We start from the raw sequence: 19,496 nt of genomic DNA on the forward strand, positions 1-19,496 counted from the left end.
TATTTATTGCATAAATTATTGATCGATCATAATTTCTGTGGTGCCCTTTCGTCTCAAATAATCGTGAATCACTATTTACTTTTTAGTTCTGTTGTTGCGCCATTACCTATGTCTTATGGTACATACATAGTATTTTTGTTTTGATGTTCTGCTAGGATTTCAGGTCAGTAGCAGAAACCTCCGAGGCCCACAAAAACCTTGCAAATCCAATTGAGGTATATTATCATACAGAATCCGACAACACCATGCAGGATTCTACCACAGCTGCTTCTGGGTTCTTACTTGAAGATGTTCCTCATCTATCTGATTACATCCCTCACCTACCCGTAAGGCTCTTAATTCTCCCCATATTCATCCCCACCTAAAAGAACTTGGTTTCTGGTTTGAGTGGGCGTGTTTGTATTATGACTTTAACTTCTGAGCACTGACAGTGAACAGTTTCTTATATTGTCAATTAATATCTGCTGGGTATGATTTTTAATATAGTCATTATGAAAAAAAATTATATTCTGAATCTGTTAGAGATCATACTAGATATGATTTTTTAGATAATTACTATAAAAGTCAACAAATTTGGTGATTTCTGATCAAAGCTATGGACTATTTACTCTGTGTTTGATTTTTAGCATATGATTCCTTTTTTTAATCATGCAGTCATATCCAGACCCGTTACAAGACAATCCTTCCTATTCAGTTGTCGCGTAAGCCAATCTGTAGTAAACATTTTCAATATTCTTTCTGGTTGTTTACTGTGTTGTGTAGCCACTGTTGGAATGTTCCAGAATCGATTGGTGACTGAGTTGGATAATTTTTTATTCCGCAGGCAATATTATGTGAATGTGGATGATACAGTTGCGCAACAGGTTATTGAATTTTCACCTTTTAGTAGATGGAGTTCTGTTTCTATCATTGTTGCAGTGTTTCACAACTGGTTTCATTGTGCAGATAATTGTACACAAAAATAGTCCAAGAGGGACCCATTTTCGGTGTGCTGGGCAGCTCAGAAGGTTTTACCTTTTTTTTTTTTTTATATATCAAAAGTAAGACCTTGATTTCACCAATGTAATTCACGGTAAAACAACGGTGATTTGAATGTTTGGCAGGTGTATTTTGATTCAGAGGAAGTGTACGCTTGTATTGTCACTTGCGGTGGATTTTGTCCTGGTCTAAATACAGTTATAAGAGAAATAGTACGCGGCTTGTATCATATGTATTGGGTGCTCAGAGTTCTGGGAATACAGGTATCACTTATGGACCAATTGTAACATCACTCATGTATATGTATGTATTTATTATAACTGCACCAGATTAGGAGCTTTATTTGCAATTTTGACAGGTATTGAGTAGTTTCTAAAGTGTAAATCTTGTGTTTGGTTATATGTAGGGAGGATATCCAGGTTTTTATTCTCGAAATACAGTTCCTTTAACGCCAAAGGTTGTGAATGATATCCACAAACGTGGTGGAACCATCTTTGGGACATCATATGGTGGCCATGACACCTCAAAGATTGTTGATAGCATTGAGGACCGGGGCATTAATCAGGTTTATATACTTGGAGGATATGGAACTCAGTATGAAGCAGCTATGGTTTTTGAGGTAATTAATTTACAAACTAACTTGATGATTGCATATGCTTTAAAGTTTTGTGGGTATAATACTTTTCACTGATTAAATTTGTAGTCATAAGATTTAGTTATTCATGCAGGAAGTTAGAAGGCGTGGCTTGAAAGTTGCAGTAGTTGGAATTCCAAAAACTATTGACAATGATATCCCAGTAATGACACTTTAACTGTAAAATTGTACATGTTAAAATTGCTAAGTTTATTGCTGTTTTAATCAAAAGAAAAAGGGATTTGAGTTTAAGGAATCACCTATTTGATGTCATTCTGTATTTGAATTAGGTTATTGATAAGTCAATTGGCTTCGACACTGCTGTCGAAGAGGCACAGCGAGCTATCAGTTCTGCTCATGTGGAAGCAGAAAGCGCAGAGAATGGTATTGGTGATGTAAAATTAATGGGGCGTTACAGTGGTAAGTTTCGTTCATTTCTTTGATAGTATACAACTTTAGCTTAATGGTATCACTACAGTGTGGAAGATCATAAAATTGACTAGCTTAATGGCATCACTAAAGTTTGGAAGATCATAAAATTGACTAGTATGCAGCTATGGTGCTTGATTTTAATCCACAAACCCATGTCAAATTTCTTTTATTTTCCTTTCTGTGGCTACACCAGTATCATCTTGGGTAATTTTCATTCCAGCAAATTGCTTAGTGTCTCTTATCATTTGGCCAACATTTGATCGTCTTTAGTCTCTTATCATTTGACATGCATTTGGGTTATTTATTGATCTCCTCGTATTGTTTCTGAAATGTCGACCCTTTCTCATTTCTAGCATGTCTTTTGGAATACAAGTAAATATGCGATGTTTTATCCAGTACCTTGAAGCGTTATTACCACTACCAATCGTCTATTGAATGCTGACCTAGGCACTTACTCTTTTTTTTCATAACATCCTTCCAAGAATTTCCCTCAAGGGACCTGCCATATTGAATTATTGATTATTTACCATAAATCATGAAAGTTATTGTTTAGTAAAACAGGAAGAGATATTGTTCTTGTCATTCTTATATCTGGCCCTGTCTTGAATTAGTTGTTACAGTCACCAAATACTGAGATTTCATGCAGGATTTATAGCCATGTATGCCACTCTTGCTAGCCGAGATGTAGACTGCTGCCTGATCCCAGAATCGCCATTTTATATGGAGGGTCCAGGAGGACTGTTGGATTTCATTGAGAGAAGACTGAAAGAGAAAGGGCACATGGTTATAGTAATTGCTGAAGGTTCTGGTCAGGAGTTTCTTTCTGGCCACCCGCCCATTGTTAATAAGCAGGAGGCTTCTGCAGACCAATTACTTCCAGATGTTGGTCCGTGGTTATCCAAGAAAATTAAGGTAAAAGTTATGCAAGTTTGGCTTGCTTACGCAACGCATGCAACTGTGAATTCTCTGGAAACTCAACATTCCTTTGATTAATTTTCCATTTTTGGTTTTACATTTAAATGTTTATTTTTTGTAGGATCACTTTTGCTAAATGTCAAAAAATGCCTATTAATCTGGAGTACATTGGTGAGCTCTCTTCTCTAAACAGTATATTTACTAAAGAACAAACATGTGACTAACAAAAAATTGTCTCGCAGATTCTACCTACATGATCCGTGCTATACCAAGTAATGCATCTGATAATGTATTCTGCACCCTCCTTGCCCAAAGTGCAATTCAGTGTGCAATGGCAGGATACACAGGCTTCACCGTTGGTCCAGTCAATGGCAGAAATTGTTACATTCCATTTCATGTAAGTTCTTACGACTCTAACCAAATATATTTGCTACTGTGCCAATTGCTTGGTTCCTTTCATACGTGCCGCAAGAGTCTGTAAATATTGTGAACACCTTTTTTGTTGTTGTTGTAAATATGCTATTTTTTCCCTATATTACTTGCTTACCTTAAACAGAATGCTGTTTTTGTACGTGCAGCTGATAAACGAGGGAGAAAAGAGGGTTGTGATAACTGATAGGATGTGGGCAAGGTTACTATCTTCAACCCATCAGCCTAGCTTCTTGAATCCAAAAGATAGCACAGCAGTGAGAGCGGAAATAACTGAACCAGAGATAGCAGACTAAATTGTGCTGACCATGTTAATTAATGATCAAATTGAATTAGCGTAAGATCAAATTAGATAATTGAGGTCGGATAAAACCAAATCAGTACATCTTTTCCGGTATTTAAGCCACAATGTGTGCATCTACATTTACAAAATTTTGAATTACAGCTTAGATATCAAAAGAAAGTGAGATCTGCATAACACCTTTGGCATCAGTTAACTATTACTCTACTAAATACGGTGTTAATAACCTCTTTCAGATCCTTGCAACCTACAACTTTTATTTCTTCCAGACCTTCGGTTTCTAGAAGTTTTTCAGCTTCCTTTGGTACGACACACATTCTGTAACCCAACTTCGCCACTGTGTTAACCCTTTTATCAATTTTAGGAACCTGTATCAATAAATAAAGAAATTACCAGGCTAAGACATCGATGGAATAAACAAGCAATCTGTTTAATTTGGCTTAATGAACATAAGGATCTTTTCTTAGAAAACACAACAAAAAAGTGTTGTTTCAAATGGGAAGGATGTCTTTGAATTTACTCTATAGGTAACATGGTTTCAATAAACCTTAATCAACCGGCAGGAATCAAGTCCCATCTAACAAAGGAATATTGTATTATTAATGAAACACTCAGAAATAGAATTGCAAGAGTGATAGTACTAGCTAAGCAAACCGTTTGGCCAAAGCTACAGGCTGAAGACTGAAAGAAACATCACCGCTGCCATTGCAAACTCCCCTTTCTAGACATATCCGATCACAATTGTTTTGTCTTTTTTAAGCAAGCATGAATTCATTAATAAAGACAACCTAGAACTAAGCACACGCGTGTTCTCTCTCCTCTAACTGAATCTCACTCTGTAGATGCTTTACACAAGTTGTTCCCTCCTAATTTACCTTTTTGGGCCAACTACAGTAATTAGTAACAATTTAGGTCCATAGTCGTATCACAACCTCAAATATACATATTGTGGACAAAAGAGCAGAAAAATGCTTGACCTAGCCATATCATGTCATTGTTCATCAGAACTAAAAACCGACCAGTTAATTTAAATCTGCATTCCACAACAGAGTTCGACAAGACAATCCTTTCGACCACTTTCCTAACTATGTAGAAATCTGAAAATGCCACTTAATTCAAAACACATGAAACCTCAGGCAACAGATCTGAATTTTCACAAAAAAAGACTTCCATAGATTGAAACGCAAAGCAAATTTAACATCTACAAACCCTTCAATAATCAGCACATTGCTACGCTATTGAAAACTCTAAATTGATTTTCAATATCGTAGTAGTGAGTAGCAACCTTTAACATTCAATGTGCTTACTTACCATGCGAAGCTCTCCACCAAGGCCAATTTCACCAATGAACGCAGTCCGCTCTGGAATAGGGAACTCCAAGAAACTGGAAAAAAAAAAGACAACAAAGATGCTAAACAAAATCTACCAATTTCTAGAATATTGTACTGGAAAAAAAGAAAGCATTCATGCCAATAGTGCCAGACCAACAAGAACGAACATCATTTACAATAAATTAGAACACGAACCTGCTGCAAATTGCAGCTGCTATTGCAAGATCTCCAGCAGCCTCTGTCACTCGGAATCCACCAACAACATTCAAAAACACAGCCTGTTGAACAAGTGGCAAGATGAGAAAATACATATTAGAGATCTACTAGTTATAATTTTTATGTGTATTGTAATTTCATTTAACAGTCATCTGTGGCAGTATTAGTTTCCACGAGGCTTCTTATAGAAACTGGATCAGAAAACTCTTACAGAAAGGAATTCTCAATTGGAAACTGAGAATTATGTATAATTCTTGCAATTGTACAAAAAGTTTACAATACAACCACTAGCACTTTGAGGGCCCAGAAACCTCCCACAACACAGTTATTTCTCCTTATCCCCCACACAGACCCAAAAACACATATATGTATACATAACTTCCCCCTACACACAACTATATAACTAGTAACAGATTTCTCAGCTAAATAAATCAATTAGCTGTATTTATTTTTTCTCTTATTACTTCTTTCATAGACCTTCGTAATAGGGGATCGTATCCTAACAGCTTCCTGTTATGATTCAGTGTCCTGTTGGCTCAGCAATAAGTCATACAGATATGCTATATAAACTACACTACCACTGTGCATGAGGTATAATACAACTCTGACATATTCTCAAATTTCTCTCTTACTGTTTGACTATCTCATCCCTCTGATATCTCTTTTTGCTTCTCTAATATGGTATCATGAGCTTGTAGTTGATCCAAGCCACATATTCTACGCAAGATTCAGTTTTCAATCAGGAAAATTGGCATCCAACCTTTTCTCACCAAATTTAAATCAAACTGAGTTCCAAAATTTTCTGAGACGGTAACAGTAAGTGGAAGGATTCATTCATGGTCATAAACTCTACTGTTGTTTGGTTAAACTTGCCATCATCAGAACCTTACCTTTCTGAGTAGAGCCATGATTGTTATTTAGTAAACCCAGCATATTCAGATTGGGCGCAGTAAGATATTTTGCTGTTTATGTGGCTATTATCAATGCTGTCAGGGTCAATTCTTCCTAGGGTTGTCTGCTGCATTCATTCTTGCCATGTTTGGTAAGAATCCAAATTTTTTTCATTCAGAAATGAATGCAAAAATTGTATCAGATTTGATTGGAACTAAAAACCATCACTGAAGGCAACAAAACCAAGGAAGAATATCTTGCAACAATCCAAGCTAGTGTGGATACTCTCTTGTCAATTGGAAATCTCGTTTCTCAATCGTGACAATAGAAGTTATTCTATAAGGCCTCACTGCGGAATACAGTGCTCTAGCAGCTTTTTCTCAGGATAGATCAGATCCTCGTGATATTATTGATGTCAGATAAGATTGAAAAGAGTAAGAACACTCTCACACAAGGCATCCCAAGAAACATCATTCAGGCACCACCCTCATGGGGATTACCTATGTTTGATCAATCTTTTGACAATTACCACTCACAAGCTCCTTAATCCAGGGAAATGTTTCCCTGACCACTCTTAAGTTAATTGCAAGATTTGCCACGACAAAGGACCTGACATAAGTGTTTGCTACCAGCATCATATCATTGGTTCACACCCGACTTGATCTTTAGCCCAACAGTCCCTTGGGGATTTTCGATTTTCATTTAGTAGCCACGCTCAAATTAGACCGGGCCTTCTCAGTGGACAAACTCAGGTATTGGCCCAAACAAATACATGATCTTCCTATCCTTCTCCAGGCATTAGGGAGCCGACCCATGCTCATCCTCACACCAAAAGGCTCATGCCTTTCTAACTTTAAATATGCACAAAATTCTTACATTGCTTAAACAGTCAAGGTGAAGGATAATATATACCCTCCTCTCTTAACCAATGAGACATCATTTAAGGATAAAAACATAACAAAATCATTGAAGATAACATCTTGGATGTGATGATTGACCCAAACCACTACTACCCCTTAGCTCTCAACTGAAGAGCTTATTCTAAAACACCAAGGTGCTTTTCAATGACAAAAACACTAGGCTCTAAAACGAACAATACTTCAAATCTACTAATTGAGTTTGTATGCACCCCCTTCCCTTGACCCACCAAGACACCTTTGATGGACAAAATAGTGACGAAAACATCAAGCTTCAAAGTGAGCTATATCTTTAATGCAGTGCTTAATTCTAATGATACTATCTTAGCACACTTGAGGTCAGAGTGCTAAGTAATGTTGATTTGGTTACTCTGCTATTACTCAGCTCATTGTATGTTGATTCTGGATCTACCCATAATGAGTGAAATAGTCCTTTGGCAACATTGTATATATACCATATACTATGTAGCATTTTAGACTTTGAAATCCTCGTTACAAAGCCTTAAAAGTGTCTGTCTCATTGTGTAATATTGCTGTCCCTAATTTTTGTGATGAATTCTGTCTAGGTTGTTGAAATAAAAGAGAAAGAGGCTAAAGGGTAAGGAACACATAGGGTTATGTATTTATAAATAGGAAAATAAAAAAGAGATGGGCCAAAGCCTGATACATCTACAATAGTTTACACCGAATCTTTTGAGCTTCAATACTGTGACTTGTAGGGAACAACACCTGCCACTTAATATTGTGGCCACCTATACGAGCTTAGATGCTTTGATGCTTATACCAACTACACTTGTCCCTCTCACTTTAAGGAGCTAACTGAAGTGCAATTCAACACCAAGCTCAAGGCCATACAAACTGGTAGCAATGGAGAAATTCGATCTATAGGAACATAGTTTGCTAAATGCGGAATAGCTCATCACATCAATTTCCCACATACTAATCACTAAAATGATTCACGTTTGTTGGCTCCCCCATATTTACATTCGCACATCTGTTTATTCCCACATTTTTATTTTTATCATATTTGTTGAAAGAGATAAAAGAGATAAACATTGATGCAAGAGATGCTGAAATCGGTATGTATGGGTATACGTATATCATGAAGAAAAAACACATGAAACCTGGTCATAAACATTTCATAGAGATAGAAAGACAAGAAAGTCAAAAGGATATAACATATTTGTATATCAGCTTACATTATCCTGGAGATGAAGACCTGCTTGCTTAATAAGTACCTACAGATCACGTAATAGTGCAATAATCAATACACAACAAATTTCATTGCGGTAGGCTATATTTATAGAAAGAGAACTAATATCACCATCAAGCATCCCTTTCATTCATTTTCTCATTCAAATGAATTACCACATGGGAAGGTTATGAAATATAGTTAAAGAATTACCAAGAAGAGTGACTTACACATTTAATAATATTAGCTTTGGTTTGATGGATCCCATAGGATTGTGAACTCGAAACTGGGCTACGTGTGAGGCATAGTGCCTGTAGAATAAAATTGAAAATTATTAAATATATTAGATTATTAGATATCTTGGATAAATACCTTATCTTTATCTTTTATCTTCGGTTACTTTGTTTTTATTATTTATTTATTTTTTAGACTTAGCTCATATTTTCTTTATTATAAATAAAGTACCCTTTGTGTATTTTCAACACAAAAGAAATTAATCTCATACATAGTTTTTCACTATATTCAATATAATATCAGAGTTAGGTTTAAAGCATATCTCAGCGAAATTGGATATTTGTTGGACTATCAGACTACCTATTAATGTATATATCTCTTAGAGATAAGACAAATTTAGAATATATAAGTGAGAGTACAAACCTCACTTTACAAACCGATTTTGTGGGATTAAGTCAAACATAAAGTCAACTTCTTAACAAAAATCAATAAAATAATTTTCTAAAAGGATATTAGAGCATAAATACCACATATAAGAAGAATGCACAACGATGAAAATTAAGGTGTATTCTTAATCTCTATCACAGACACACGATAACAAGCTTTGAGGATTTGACACAACAATGTCTTATGGAATCTTTGTTGCAGGCATCATACTCAGGATAGTAAGTTTAAGACTTTGGTCTTACAAGATCTCTCCATTGGAATATACTGACATAACATAAAATTTAAGACCCTGAGTGTAAAAATAAAATAATATATTTCTGTCTTGGAAACATATATTTCTATCGACAACCAAATAAAGCATTAATTAGAATGTGAATCTTATAAGACTCCTATGCTGGAATAGAAGTTGTAAAAAAGTCTTAAAAGTGATTTGGCATGATGGAAACCACAAAAAATAAATTAAGATCTCATAAAATGACCCTTTGAAGTCGAGATGGCCTGACAAAAAATCTCTAGATGATAAATAAGGATCATTTCTTCACCACGTATCTATTCACAATTTAAAATCTAGAAGCTGCTATGATTGTATTTATCAGCTAATAATGAAGCCAAACTCATTTTATGAGTCACTGCTTGCAATTACTTATATCCACAATCAATGACAAGGACAATGGTGACGTTTCTCAAGATATAGGATATAGAAGAAAATACACAATGGACTTGGATTCTTAGATTCAACGATAATAGGAAAATTACCTGAATTTCAACTATAAAAGTTCTTTTACCACCCATTATTACAGCAATAGCAAGTCCGGCTAAAACATTTGAATCAGAGTGTTGGTGAGTGAGAAACATTTCACTGGCATTTGAAACAACCTGGAGTCCCGACTGTGACATCTCAAGAACTGCAAGCTGATCATATAAATCAACACAGATAGAACATCAATTTTCTCAGGTCGTTCTAATTATAGAAGGTAATATAAGATAGATGACCAAATGCCATTATGAAATTGACATGATAACGCACAGAAGGAGCTTCTAAATTTAGCTAGATTAAGCAATGATAAAATGTCAACACATTATGATAATATATGGTCTCAGTCCTTCACCCAGCAGGTCATATGCATGCCTCGTACTCCAATAATTTAAACTTGCAGCCAGATATATCAGATAAGGTACTCATTCTCAAAATTAAGCATCACAGAAAAATACTAATGGCAGAAATAGAGCAGAAGAAAAAAGCAAGAAACCGATACTAGTAGTACACTGTTCATGATATTCATATATTAAGAGTACTGATAACATGGCTCTTCAAAAGTATTAGTAGAAACAAAATAGTTACAACCAAGGAAGACATCTTAAATGTAATATGAAATAGTCATAGCATACCTCATCAGTGGAACCAAAGCGATTTTTCACAGCTCTCAGCATTCGATATGCAGACTGCTTCTCACCCTAAGCATTAATTTGAAAAATTAGCACGGAGAAAATTGAAATGAAACCTGGTGATTCGATTAAAATGTTAAACTGCAATATGCAGAAAAAAGCTGTTAAAAAAAATTACACAATCAGTTAAAATGTAATGTTGTAAAAATAAATAACAATGATTTAGGAAAAAGGGAATAAGAAGAATTGCGTGCTGTGATCATAATAAATTTCAGAAAGGAATAAAAAATTTATTGACAATGTAAATATTGTTCCACTATATCTTTTTAACTCATTTTTACAAATAAACCAGTTTCAGTGAAATAAATCAAATAACATAATTTCAGATTGTGAGAGAGTGTATTGAGATCCTACATTGACTAAAAATATGCCTAGTGTAGAATTATATGATAGTATTAAAGCCTATCCTAAATCTATTATTAGACCACCTAAATCCATCTAGACAAATCCTAGGTGTGAAGGGTTGTTGTTGGGCCACCCATATTTATCCACACTCCAAATGTCTGGTCTTGAGCATGAATGATCACATGATGCCAGCAAGAGACTGTTCGCCAACCCTTTTAAGAAAATTGTTTTGATTTAGCAGAATGCAAAACTCGAAATACATACCCCTCGGAAAAATGTTCATATTTTGCCCTGCCAGGATATAGTGCTTTACAGACAAGACACTACAGTAATGTTCCAAAAAAGTAGATAATGAAGCCAAAATATAGAAACCATAATGATGGGCAGCTCTACCAAGTAACGACTATCCAAAAAAAAAATGGTGTAATGAGGTACCAACTTCCATATACAAAACAACATCAACTATATGCTCCAAGACGCGAGGTCCTGCTATCTCTCCAGATTTGGTCACATGTCCAATCTGAAAAACAAAGCAAAAGAGAAAAGTAAATTATTTTTATCACAAATGGTAACACTTCAAAGGCCACAATAAGAGACATGCACACAGATAAATTACAAATGAAATCCACACAAGTAACATCAATCATAATACCTGCCATTTCAGCACAATCATGTGACTTTTACCATGATGGGATCACAAAAACTGTAAAAATTTCCAGTTTTACTATAACGACCTATGTCAATTGCAGACTTGGCTGAATAAGGGGATTAAACTGTTGAAAATTATCTCCTATTACCGGAAAGTATCTTCTATTTGAGGGGCGTATTAATCTGATTTGAATTTTATTTTATTTTCTACTTAATTTCCTCTATTAAGTAAGTAATGTACTCGTTTCTAAGTCATTAATATTGTAGGGAACAATAGTGCTGGAAACGGCTTAAAGTAATCAAGGTCTAAGAAAACCAAATAGGCGGATTCATGTATAGTAGCTTATCATTATCCTACGAAGTTTGATTTTCAATTTATTGTTACTAAATTTACTCCGATGTAAATTATTTTATATAAGGAATGCTACTTAGTACATCAAACACTCGAACAATTCACCAAATATGATGCAAAAAAGGATAGTGCATTAATGGATCAATTTTCCATTTATATATAATTCACAAAAATTGATAGACGTGCTCACCAAAATAACTGAGATGTTAGTTGTTTTAGCAAATCGCATCAAAGCTGCCGTACATTCCTTCACCTGTCACACACCAAGAAAAAAGTCACATCTGATGTACCACAGAACCAGGACACCATGCATCCCAATGACCAAAAAACCAATTAAAAAAATTAAACGGAATTAATCAATCATGAGTTTGACCTTTTAAAAAATCTTTTATTTGACAATGATTAAATACTATGAAGAGAGATTTGGTATGGACAAAAGTTAATTAAATACCAAAGAAACATTCCAAACAACACATGATACACATTTTAATAGAATATAAAAGAGCATTAGGAAGAAGCTATTTTGTCCACATACTCTCCTATTAGTTACAATTTATTAGAAATCACAAAAATTATGGGTCCCACGTCTTATTTAATTATACTCCCTACTGATTTTGTAGTTGTCAATAATTTCTAAACAATAAGCGGGTGTGCTTTCCTAGCACTGCTCTAGAATATAAATGGATGTGCATAGTGCAACATAAAAGAATTCTATGAATCAGAGTTTGAGAGAAAAACTGATAATCTGAGATTAATTCTTTTGGATGTATAGATCATAAAAGTGGATTCTGCCCCTCCCAATAAAGTCATCTCCAATGTCAAGGTTAGGAATTGAATCCTTGACATGTCTTAGGAACCCAGCTATTTACAACTGTTACGTATCCGAGTCGTAACTAACCACGATCGTAAGAAAGAACAGTAACTGAATAAACCTCTTTTATTAACTCGGATACGTAACTAACCACGATCGTAAGAAAGAACAGTAACTGAATAAACCTCTTTTATTGATAAAAATATCTAAATCAAAGAAAGCAAACAATAACGGGAAGCATAACCTCCTTCAGTGACTAGGGAGCATAACCTCCTTTACAAAAACTCAATAATCAAAAGCCTGCCCTGAGGGCTTTATTTATACTATTATTTTCCTATGATATATTTCTAATTACTGTAATTAACTTATATTCAATATTTCCTAGGATATTGCTCTAATTACTGTAATTAACAATAATTCCCTAGGATATTGCTCTAGTTACTGTAATTAACAATAATTCCCTGGAATACTGCTCTAATTACCGTAATTAACAATATTTCTCTAGGATACTGTTCTAATTACTGTAATTAACAATATTTTCCTAGGATACTGCTCTAATTACTGTAATTAGGATAGTTGTGCTCTTCAACCGGCTTTGGTCTTCCTCCTTCCCCCGTCCGGTCTGTCCTTTCCCCTCTTTCTCCCGTTCGGCTTGGTCTTCCTCCTTCCACTGTTCGGTCTTCTTCTTCCCTCCTATACCTTTTTCTCTCATATACCTTCCAACCCGTAACACCAACTTACCAAATGTGCTGAACTTTGTTGGTTGATAGTTTAAAAATTGATATTGAAGCTGTTATTCTCTAAAACAGAGATCAGTATGGGTGCAGTGAATGTTAAACAGATATAACTGGCATTAGCTAACCCTGCTGAGCCGGAAACAGCAGACAGTTAATAAAACTACAACCTACTGTGCACATAAGAGAAATAAACAACAAACCTAAATGCACTCCGCCTAACATAGTTAAAACATCCAACAAAAATGTAAAGTCTCCTGAAGGTAGTTAAGTTTGGTATATTCAAAACCTGCTTAATCCCTCCAGCACTTCCTATTACTGTATTTAGGTAAACAGTTTGTATTGAATCAACCACCAGAGCACAAGGGGATAGACCATGAGTTTTCCTCAATATGTCCTACCACCAAAAAGCAAAAGTAAAGCATAGTTATCAATCGTAGATAGTAATAGCAGTCAAAGCCAAAAAAAAAAAAAAAATAGTGCTATAGTACACAGTGGAATGCCTCTTTATATGTACATAGATTAAATAATTAAGTAATTTATATCATATACATATAAATGCTAAGTGCTCAAAATTCACAACATATTCATAATTAACAATCGGAGGTCACAGGTTTTAAGCACAAACATACAAGGAAATAACAATATAAGTCATTTTAAACATTCAATAAAAAGTGATTGAGTGTTGCTCACGGAAAACAGTAGAGGATGAGGGTTCAAAGTTTAAAACAGAGGTGATTCAGAATAGTAGAGAAATAATGGAGAATGGGTAATCACCAGAAATACTGCATGGCGAGGGTGCGAAACTACATACAATTAGGGATTTTTTAACATTCTAAAAGGAGGGGGAATAATTTTACCCCCGTCCCCCCTTTTGAGGGAAAAAAAAAAGGTTTCCGATCACTCTCGTCTCACTGGAGCTACAGCCACTATTAAAAAAATGCACTGGTATTAAAACTTTGCAGCAGCCTATGGCTATTCTGGACAGAAGAAGTGCATTATCGATAACTATGAAGTCAAACAAAAAAAGAGGACTGTTATTGAGGCTTCATTACACACTGTACTACTATGGCCAATTAAGAATAATATCTTCCGTGAAACAGACTCCGTGACAGTGTTGGGACATCAAAACTCATGTATGAATAAAATACTGGAAGAAAAACTAATCAGCAAAATTCAAGATAATGTACCTCAATATCAGTACTTGAATATAAATAAATATTGGACTTAATCCCAAGGCGATCGGCTCTAGCACAAATTTGCTCAAGGCTCTGTCACATAACAGAGAACAAATGCTTATTAAATTATAAAAGTGTCAGGGACCTAAAGAAAATCAAAAGTTGAAACATCCATCTTCAACAGCAGTGCAATCAGGGATTAACCATCTAAAATTAAAAAAGAAAAGATTATAGGCCAGGAGTTAAATGTCAACAGTATTAAAACATGACATGGCAATAATTTTCTGTAGATTAATTTCGTATCAATATCCAATAGTTTAAATTTTCAACGTCTTTACGTGGCATCTTCTTTTATAAGTCTTGAACAAGTTTTTGATACGAGTGTAAGAATATGAGTACATATTTTATTTTAAGGAATTCTCCTTAGGCCCTCATGCATTGGTCGTGTTCAGAACCCTCAATCTAAACAATCAATACAAAAAAATAGATTAGAACAGTATTTATATTTTAAACTAGTTCTATGTTATACATAAGTTATCACAGACATGTGCAAATGTTCTGACAGTATACAATAAATATAAACCATTTGTCCTGTTAATTTGGTATAAAAGAGATTGGACAAATTATCTGTGTTCTGGAGTTATGTGTCTGTAAAACTAAAACGTGTTTATAAAAACTCCAATTAAATTTGAAATACACATATTTTATAAGCTTATTGATAAATATAGAAATAGTCCATGTCAGTCCCTGTAAATATAGAAATTGTTGGCTTTAGTTCCTTAAAAAGTGATTGCCTTGGTTTAGTCCCTCATTTTTTCTTAGTTGTGTCAGGTGCTTCACCAAAGAAAAACATGTACTTATGGTTATTGAAATAGAGACTACACTCACATTTCCACAAATGAAAAGAGCATATTTAGAAAGATTAAAATCATATTTAACACTAAAACTGTTAACAGGTTCAATGAAAGCAAACCTCTTCACCAGACACATATACAACTGGAGGTGTTTCATCATCACTGCATTTATTTGCTATCATTGCTGAAATCTTCCAAATCAACATCACAAATAAACCAGGCATTAATGACAGTTGACGAGATTGTTACAGAAAGTTGATTCATGAGACTTTATATCCAAATTTATCTGTACCTGTAACAACAGAGTACTTTTCCCGATACCAGGATCACCACCGACTAAAGTTAAAGAACCTTCCAAACCATTGTTAAAGATAAAGTTAGCCCTGGAATACCAAATTTACTTCTTGCAGGACCATCACGAAAACTTGAATTGAAAAAGGTATTATTATCAGACAATCAACTTGAGGAAGCATTCAATCCAATTGAGATTTTAGAGGAAGAAAGCAAAAAATAATGTGTACACCGCCATGTGAAGAAATGTACGAATATCTTCGAACAGGCAAATCCATCATATCCAAACAAACATTAGAAGAAAAATTGGATAGAACCTGGTACAAGACCTCCACCAAGCACTGTAGAAATTTCATTTCCGAGGGAACCAGACCTGAAATTGATGCGAACTGCACAGTATAAATTTGAGAAAAGAACTACGGCACATCTTTTGTAAAAGTCTAGAAGGGCAAATTCCCCCTCACACGCACATCAAGGCATGGTAAAAAATTGTCCTACTAATTAACTCCTTTATGAAGATGAAAAACATTCATAGAAACAGTACATTGCTATATGCTCCCAAACCCTCACATTACTTTTTTTCTACCTTTCTCCAAACAGTCCCGCTACCCCAAAAAACTTTAAAGTAACCCTCTGTTACTTGAGAGCTATGATGCACGGATACAATCCATGTACCGGATGCAACTCGTATCGGATGCGACATATGCCAATACATTTGTTTTGAAAATAATAGGATACTATATTTGATATGTGCATATTGAAAAATGTACAATCTTAAAAACATGATAAATATGTAATTGTTATTATGTGAATCCAAGTATTGTTATATGTTGTCAAAAATAACAAATTATAAGTTATTGTCATCATAAAAATACTGATATATAGATTAGATGTATAGATAAGATCCTAAAATATTAGACACGTTGGAGATGGATAAGTGACTCAAATCGAAGTACATAGAGGAAATCATCCTCAGCAATCACCACATGATCCAAAACAAGCTGAGTCCAAATACACAAACTTTAAATTTTGAAGAAAAAGAAAAGAACTTACAACGGAATTCTCCATTTATCGTGATTGAATCCACGTTGCATATCTTCCAATTTGACGAGGCGCAGTCCTTCAGGTCGTCGTGGGAGCCACGAGCCCACTGCGTCGTCGGTAATGGCTAACCCCCCTCTGGATTCGCCAGTTAATTTGCTCACGTGAAACTCTTGCATTGTGCCAGTTACATCGCACTCGGGGCATGTCCCCCACCATCTCCCTGTCGTGTGCCCACAATCAGAGCACACCCACAGAGCTTTCACCTTCTCCTTTTTCTTCATCACCGCTGCATCATTTCCCCTCAAACCGCTGGGGTTTTCATCTCCATCGCTGCGATCGCTTTGCTGCACAACTGGGTGGGCGTAGATGTTCCCATACCTGCTCCAACCGGTGGTGGTGGTTTCATTTGTTGGTTTGTGTGTGAGGTCAGCTTCGGAAGAATCCGCCGTTGCAGAGTAGTGGGAAAGGAGAGGTCGGAAAATGCATTTGGGGTAGTGAAGGTGAAGCTTGTGTGCGATGAGGATGGTTTTAAGGAGCCTGGTCATGCTATTCGAGTGAGAACAAAATGTTAACGTAGAGTGATTACGTGAGAGAGTTAATTTGATAGAAAATACTGTTCTGTATTGAATGCAGAGATCAGGCTATTAAATAGCCAATACATCAGAAACCAAAACTGAAAAATGCGAGAAATAAGGAATTACTCAACAGATAAAGAATTCCAGAGAAATAAGGAGTTACTCCTAAATCCTTAACTGACAGATAAAGAATCCCAGAGAAATAAGAAGATACTCCTAAATCCTTAACAGAAAAAGAATCCCAAATAAAACAGGATTTTATTAGACTAATTCCTAACACAAAATGCCTCAGCTGCATGAATCCTTGCATGAATCCTTGTTTGCCTTAAGGGATTAATGCGAGGCGGGAACAGTGGAGAACTAGCTCCAAAAACAAGTGTAGCATTACCAGGAAGAGATTTTAGATAATACAAAAATGTCGAATTAATGTATTTTTAAGGAGAGTGTTAAAAAAAATTCATAAAAGTATTTTAAATTACCAAGTATAAGTTGTTTTTTTATTCTCAAACGTTAATTGTTGTTAATAGAATGAGTTGAATCCAAAAAATTTCTTAACTTTTTTTTTTCTAAACTTTTTAAATTAATTTTATATTTTTTAAATTTTATTGTAAAAAATTGAATCACAATCTTTTCACATTCCCTTCTAACTTTTTACTACTAAATTAATTTTATAGTTCATCAGCTTTTTCCAGTAAATTAGTTTTACTTTTTTTATCTCACAAATATTGAGGGGTTTAACGTCTCGGTCCCTATTTTCGGCATGAATCTCAAATAGGTCTTCTTTCTTTTCGATGTCTCAATTGGATCTTTTTTTTGTGTAAAATTGTAGCAATTAGGGATCTGCCGTCAAATTGAACAAACGGCCGTTTAAGTTTGGGTTTGGTGGCATGATGATTGTATTGATTAATCACACGTGACATTAAAAAAACGAGTATGAATTGATTTTTTTATTAAAAAATGGATTCCACAGATGTTAAATCATGTAACTTAAGGACAAACTGGGAAAAAAAATTATGTGCAGCCCTGCAACTGAGAAATCGAAATCAGATTGGGGAAAAAAATTGGACTCCAAATTAGGGTTCGTGGGAGAGAAAAAGAAACCCCAATAATTCCCCAATTCAAGCCCTTCAAAGAAATTTCCAAATCCAATTTCATAACCTAACCCCAAAATTGCAACAGTTGAATTCCAAATCATTTTACAATCTGTAGAAAGGGAATAAAAAACCACCACCCCCAATTCGCGGGCCACACGCGAGAACAGAGAACTCAAAAACCCCAAATGAAAACCCTTGTCACGAAACGCAGAAACCCTCTAAACCATAGAGGCATCGCCGTCGCGAGTGATGAACGTTGCGTGTGATCCGCCGGTTTCGCATCCTCCTCCCTGCAACCAGAACTAAACCAGAAAAAGAAAACGGAAGAAACTCCCTCCCTTACGACACGAATCAGCGCAAGAAAAGAGGGAAAGGGAAAAAGAAGAAGAATGTCCAACGCGCTGTCGCAAACCACCACAAAAGCCGCTTGGTCGCGCCATCTCCACACCGTCGCCGCGCCATCACTACCGGAGTCATCTCTCGTTCCTGCGATACCCAGCCATACCTCGGAGTAAGAGAAAGGAAGAAATCTCTCTACGTTGCGATTAAAGCAAAGGAATAGAAGAAGAATGCGCTTCCAACGCTGAAATTCTTGATTCAAGCAAAAGAAACTCACCTTCCCCAATTTGATTTCGATTTTGCAATTGCACAGGAGAATAGGGCTTTCGGCACTTTGATTTTCCAACTTTGCCCTTGCTTAAATTATATTTCCATTATGTACATTTAATTTTTTAATTCAAAAATTAAAAAAATATAATTGACACACGTTTTAATGCCACGTAAATTAAAACTACACCGTCAGCATGCCACGTAATACTCTCCTTAACGTCGTTTGTTCAATTTGACGGCAGACCCCTAATTGCTCCAATTTTACACAATAAAAAGACTCAATTGAGACGCCGACAAGAGAAGGGACCTATTTGAGATTCATCCTATCATGTGTATATAAACCCTTGACCAGTCCTTATTTCACTCAATGTGGGACTTTGTTTGCACTCCAACATCCTCCCTCAAACAAAGGACTTGTGGTCTTTCCTCCCCCCAACAGTGGTATCAGAGCCCATGGTTCGGGTTTGGTGACCGGGCTCAGACGAGTACGCCCCCCCATGATCAGGTGAGCCAGGCAGGAAGCCAGTGACGGATCACCGGATGAATCTTGAGAGGCGGGGAGAGCAAGAGAAATGCTCATGTTGTGACCATGGATCTT

At 35.6% G+C, this 19,496-nt stretch overlaps 1 protein-coding gene and 1 pseudogene across 1 annotated transcript; one reads left to right on the forward strand and one right to left on the reverse strand.

Annotated features, from left to right (window-relative positions):
• On the forward strand, positions 1-3,790 carry LOC108333454 (ATP-dependent 6-phosphofructokinase 3-like; annotated as a pseudogene).
• Positions 3,721-17,543, reverse strand: LOC108333452 (uncharacterized). Its single transcript, XM_017568901.2, has 15 exons — positions 16,630-17,543; positions 15,894-15,949; positions 15,578-15,636; positions 15,405-15,476; positions 14,444-14,524; positions 13,543-13,650; positions 11,899-11,961; positions 11,148-11,228; positions 10,307-10,372; positions 9,674-9,829; positions 8,467-8,547; positions 8,244-8,282; positions 5,216-5,298; positions 5,001-5,073; positions 3,721-4,057 (listed from the first exon to the last, which is right to left on the reverse strand). The coding sequence occupies exons 1-15, from the start codon at positions 17,163-17,165 to the stop codon at positions 3,878-3,880; spliced, it is 1,734 nt and encodes a 577-aa protein (XP_017424390.1). The 5' UTR covers positions 17,166-17,543; the 3' UTR covers positions 3,721-3,877.
• Positions 17,544-19,496: the final 1,953 nt, after the last annotated feature.

The sequence above is a fragment of the Vigna angularis genome, chromosome 11 (assembly GCF_016808095.1).
Source record: "Vigna angularis cultivar LongXiaoDou No.4 chromosome 11, ASM1680809v1, whole genome shotgun sequence".
Classification (NCBI taxonomy): Eukaryota; Viridiplantae; Streptophyta; class Magnoliopsida; order Fabales; family Fabaceae; genus Vigna; species Vigna angularis.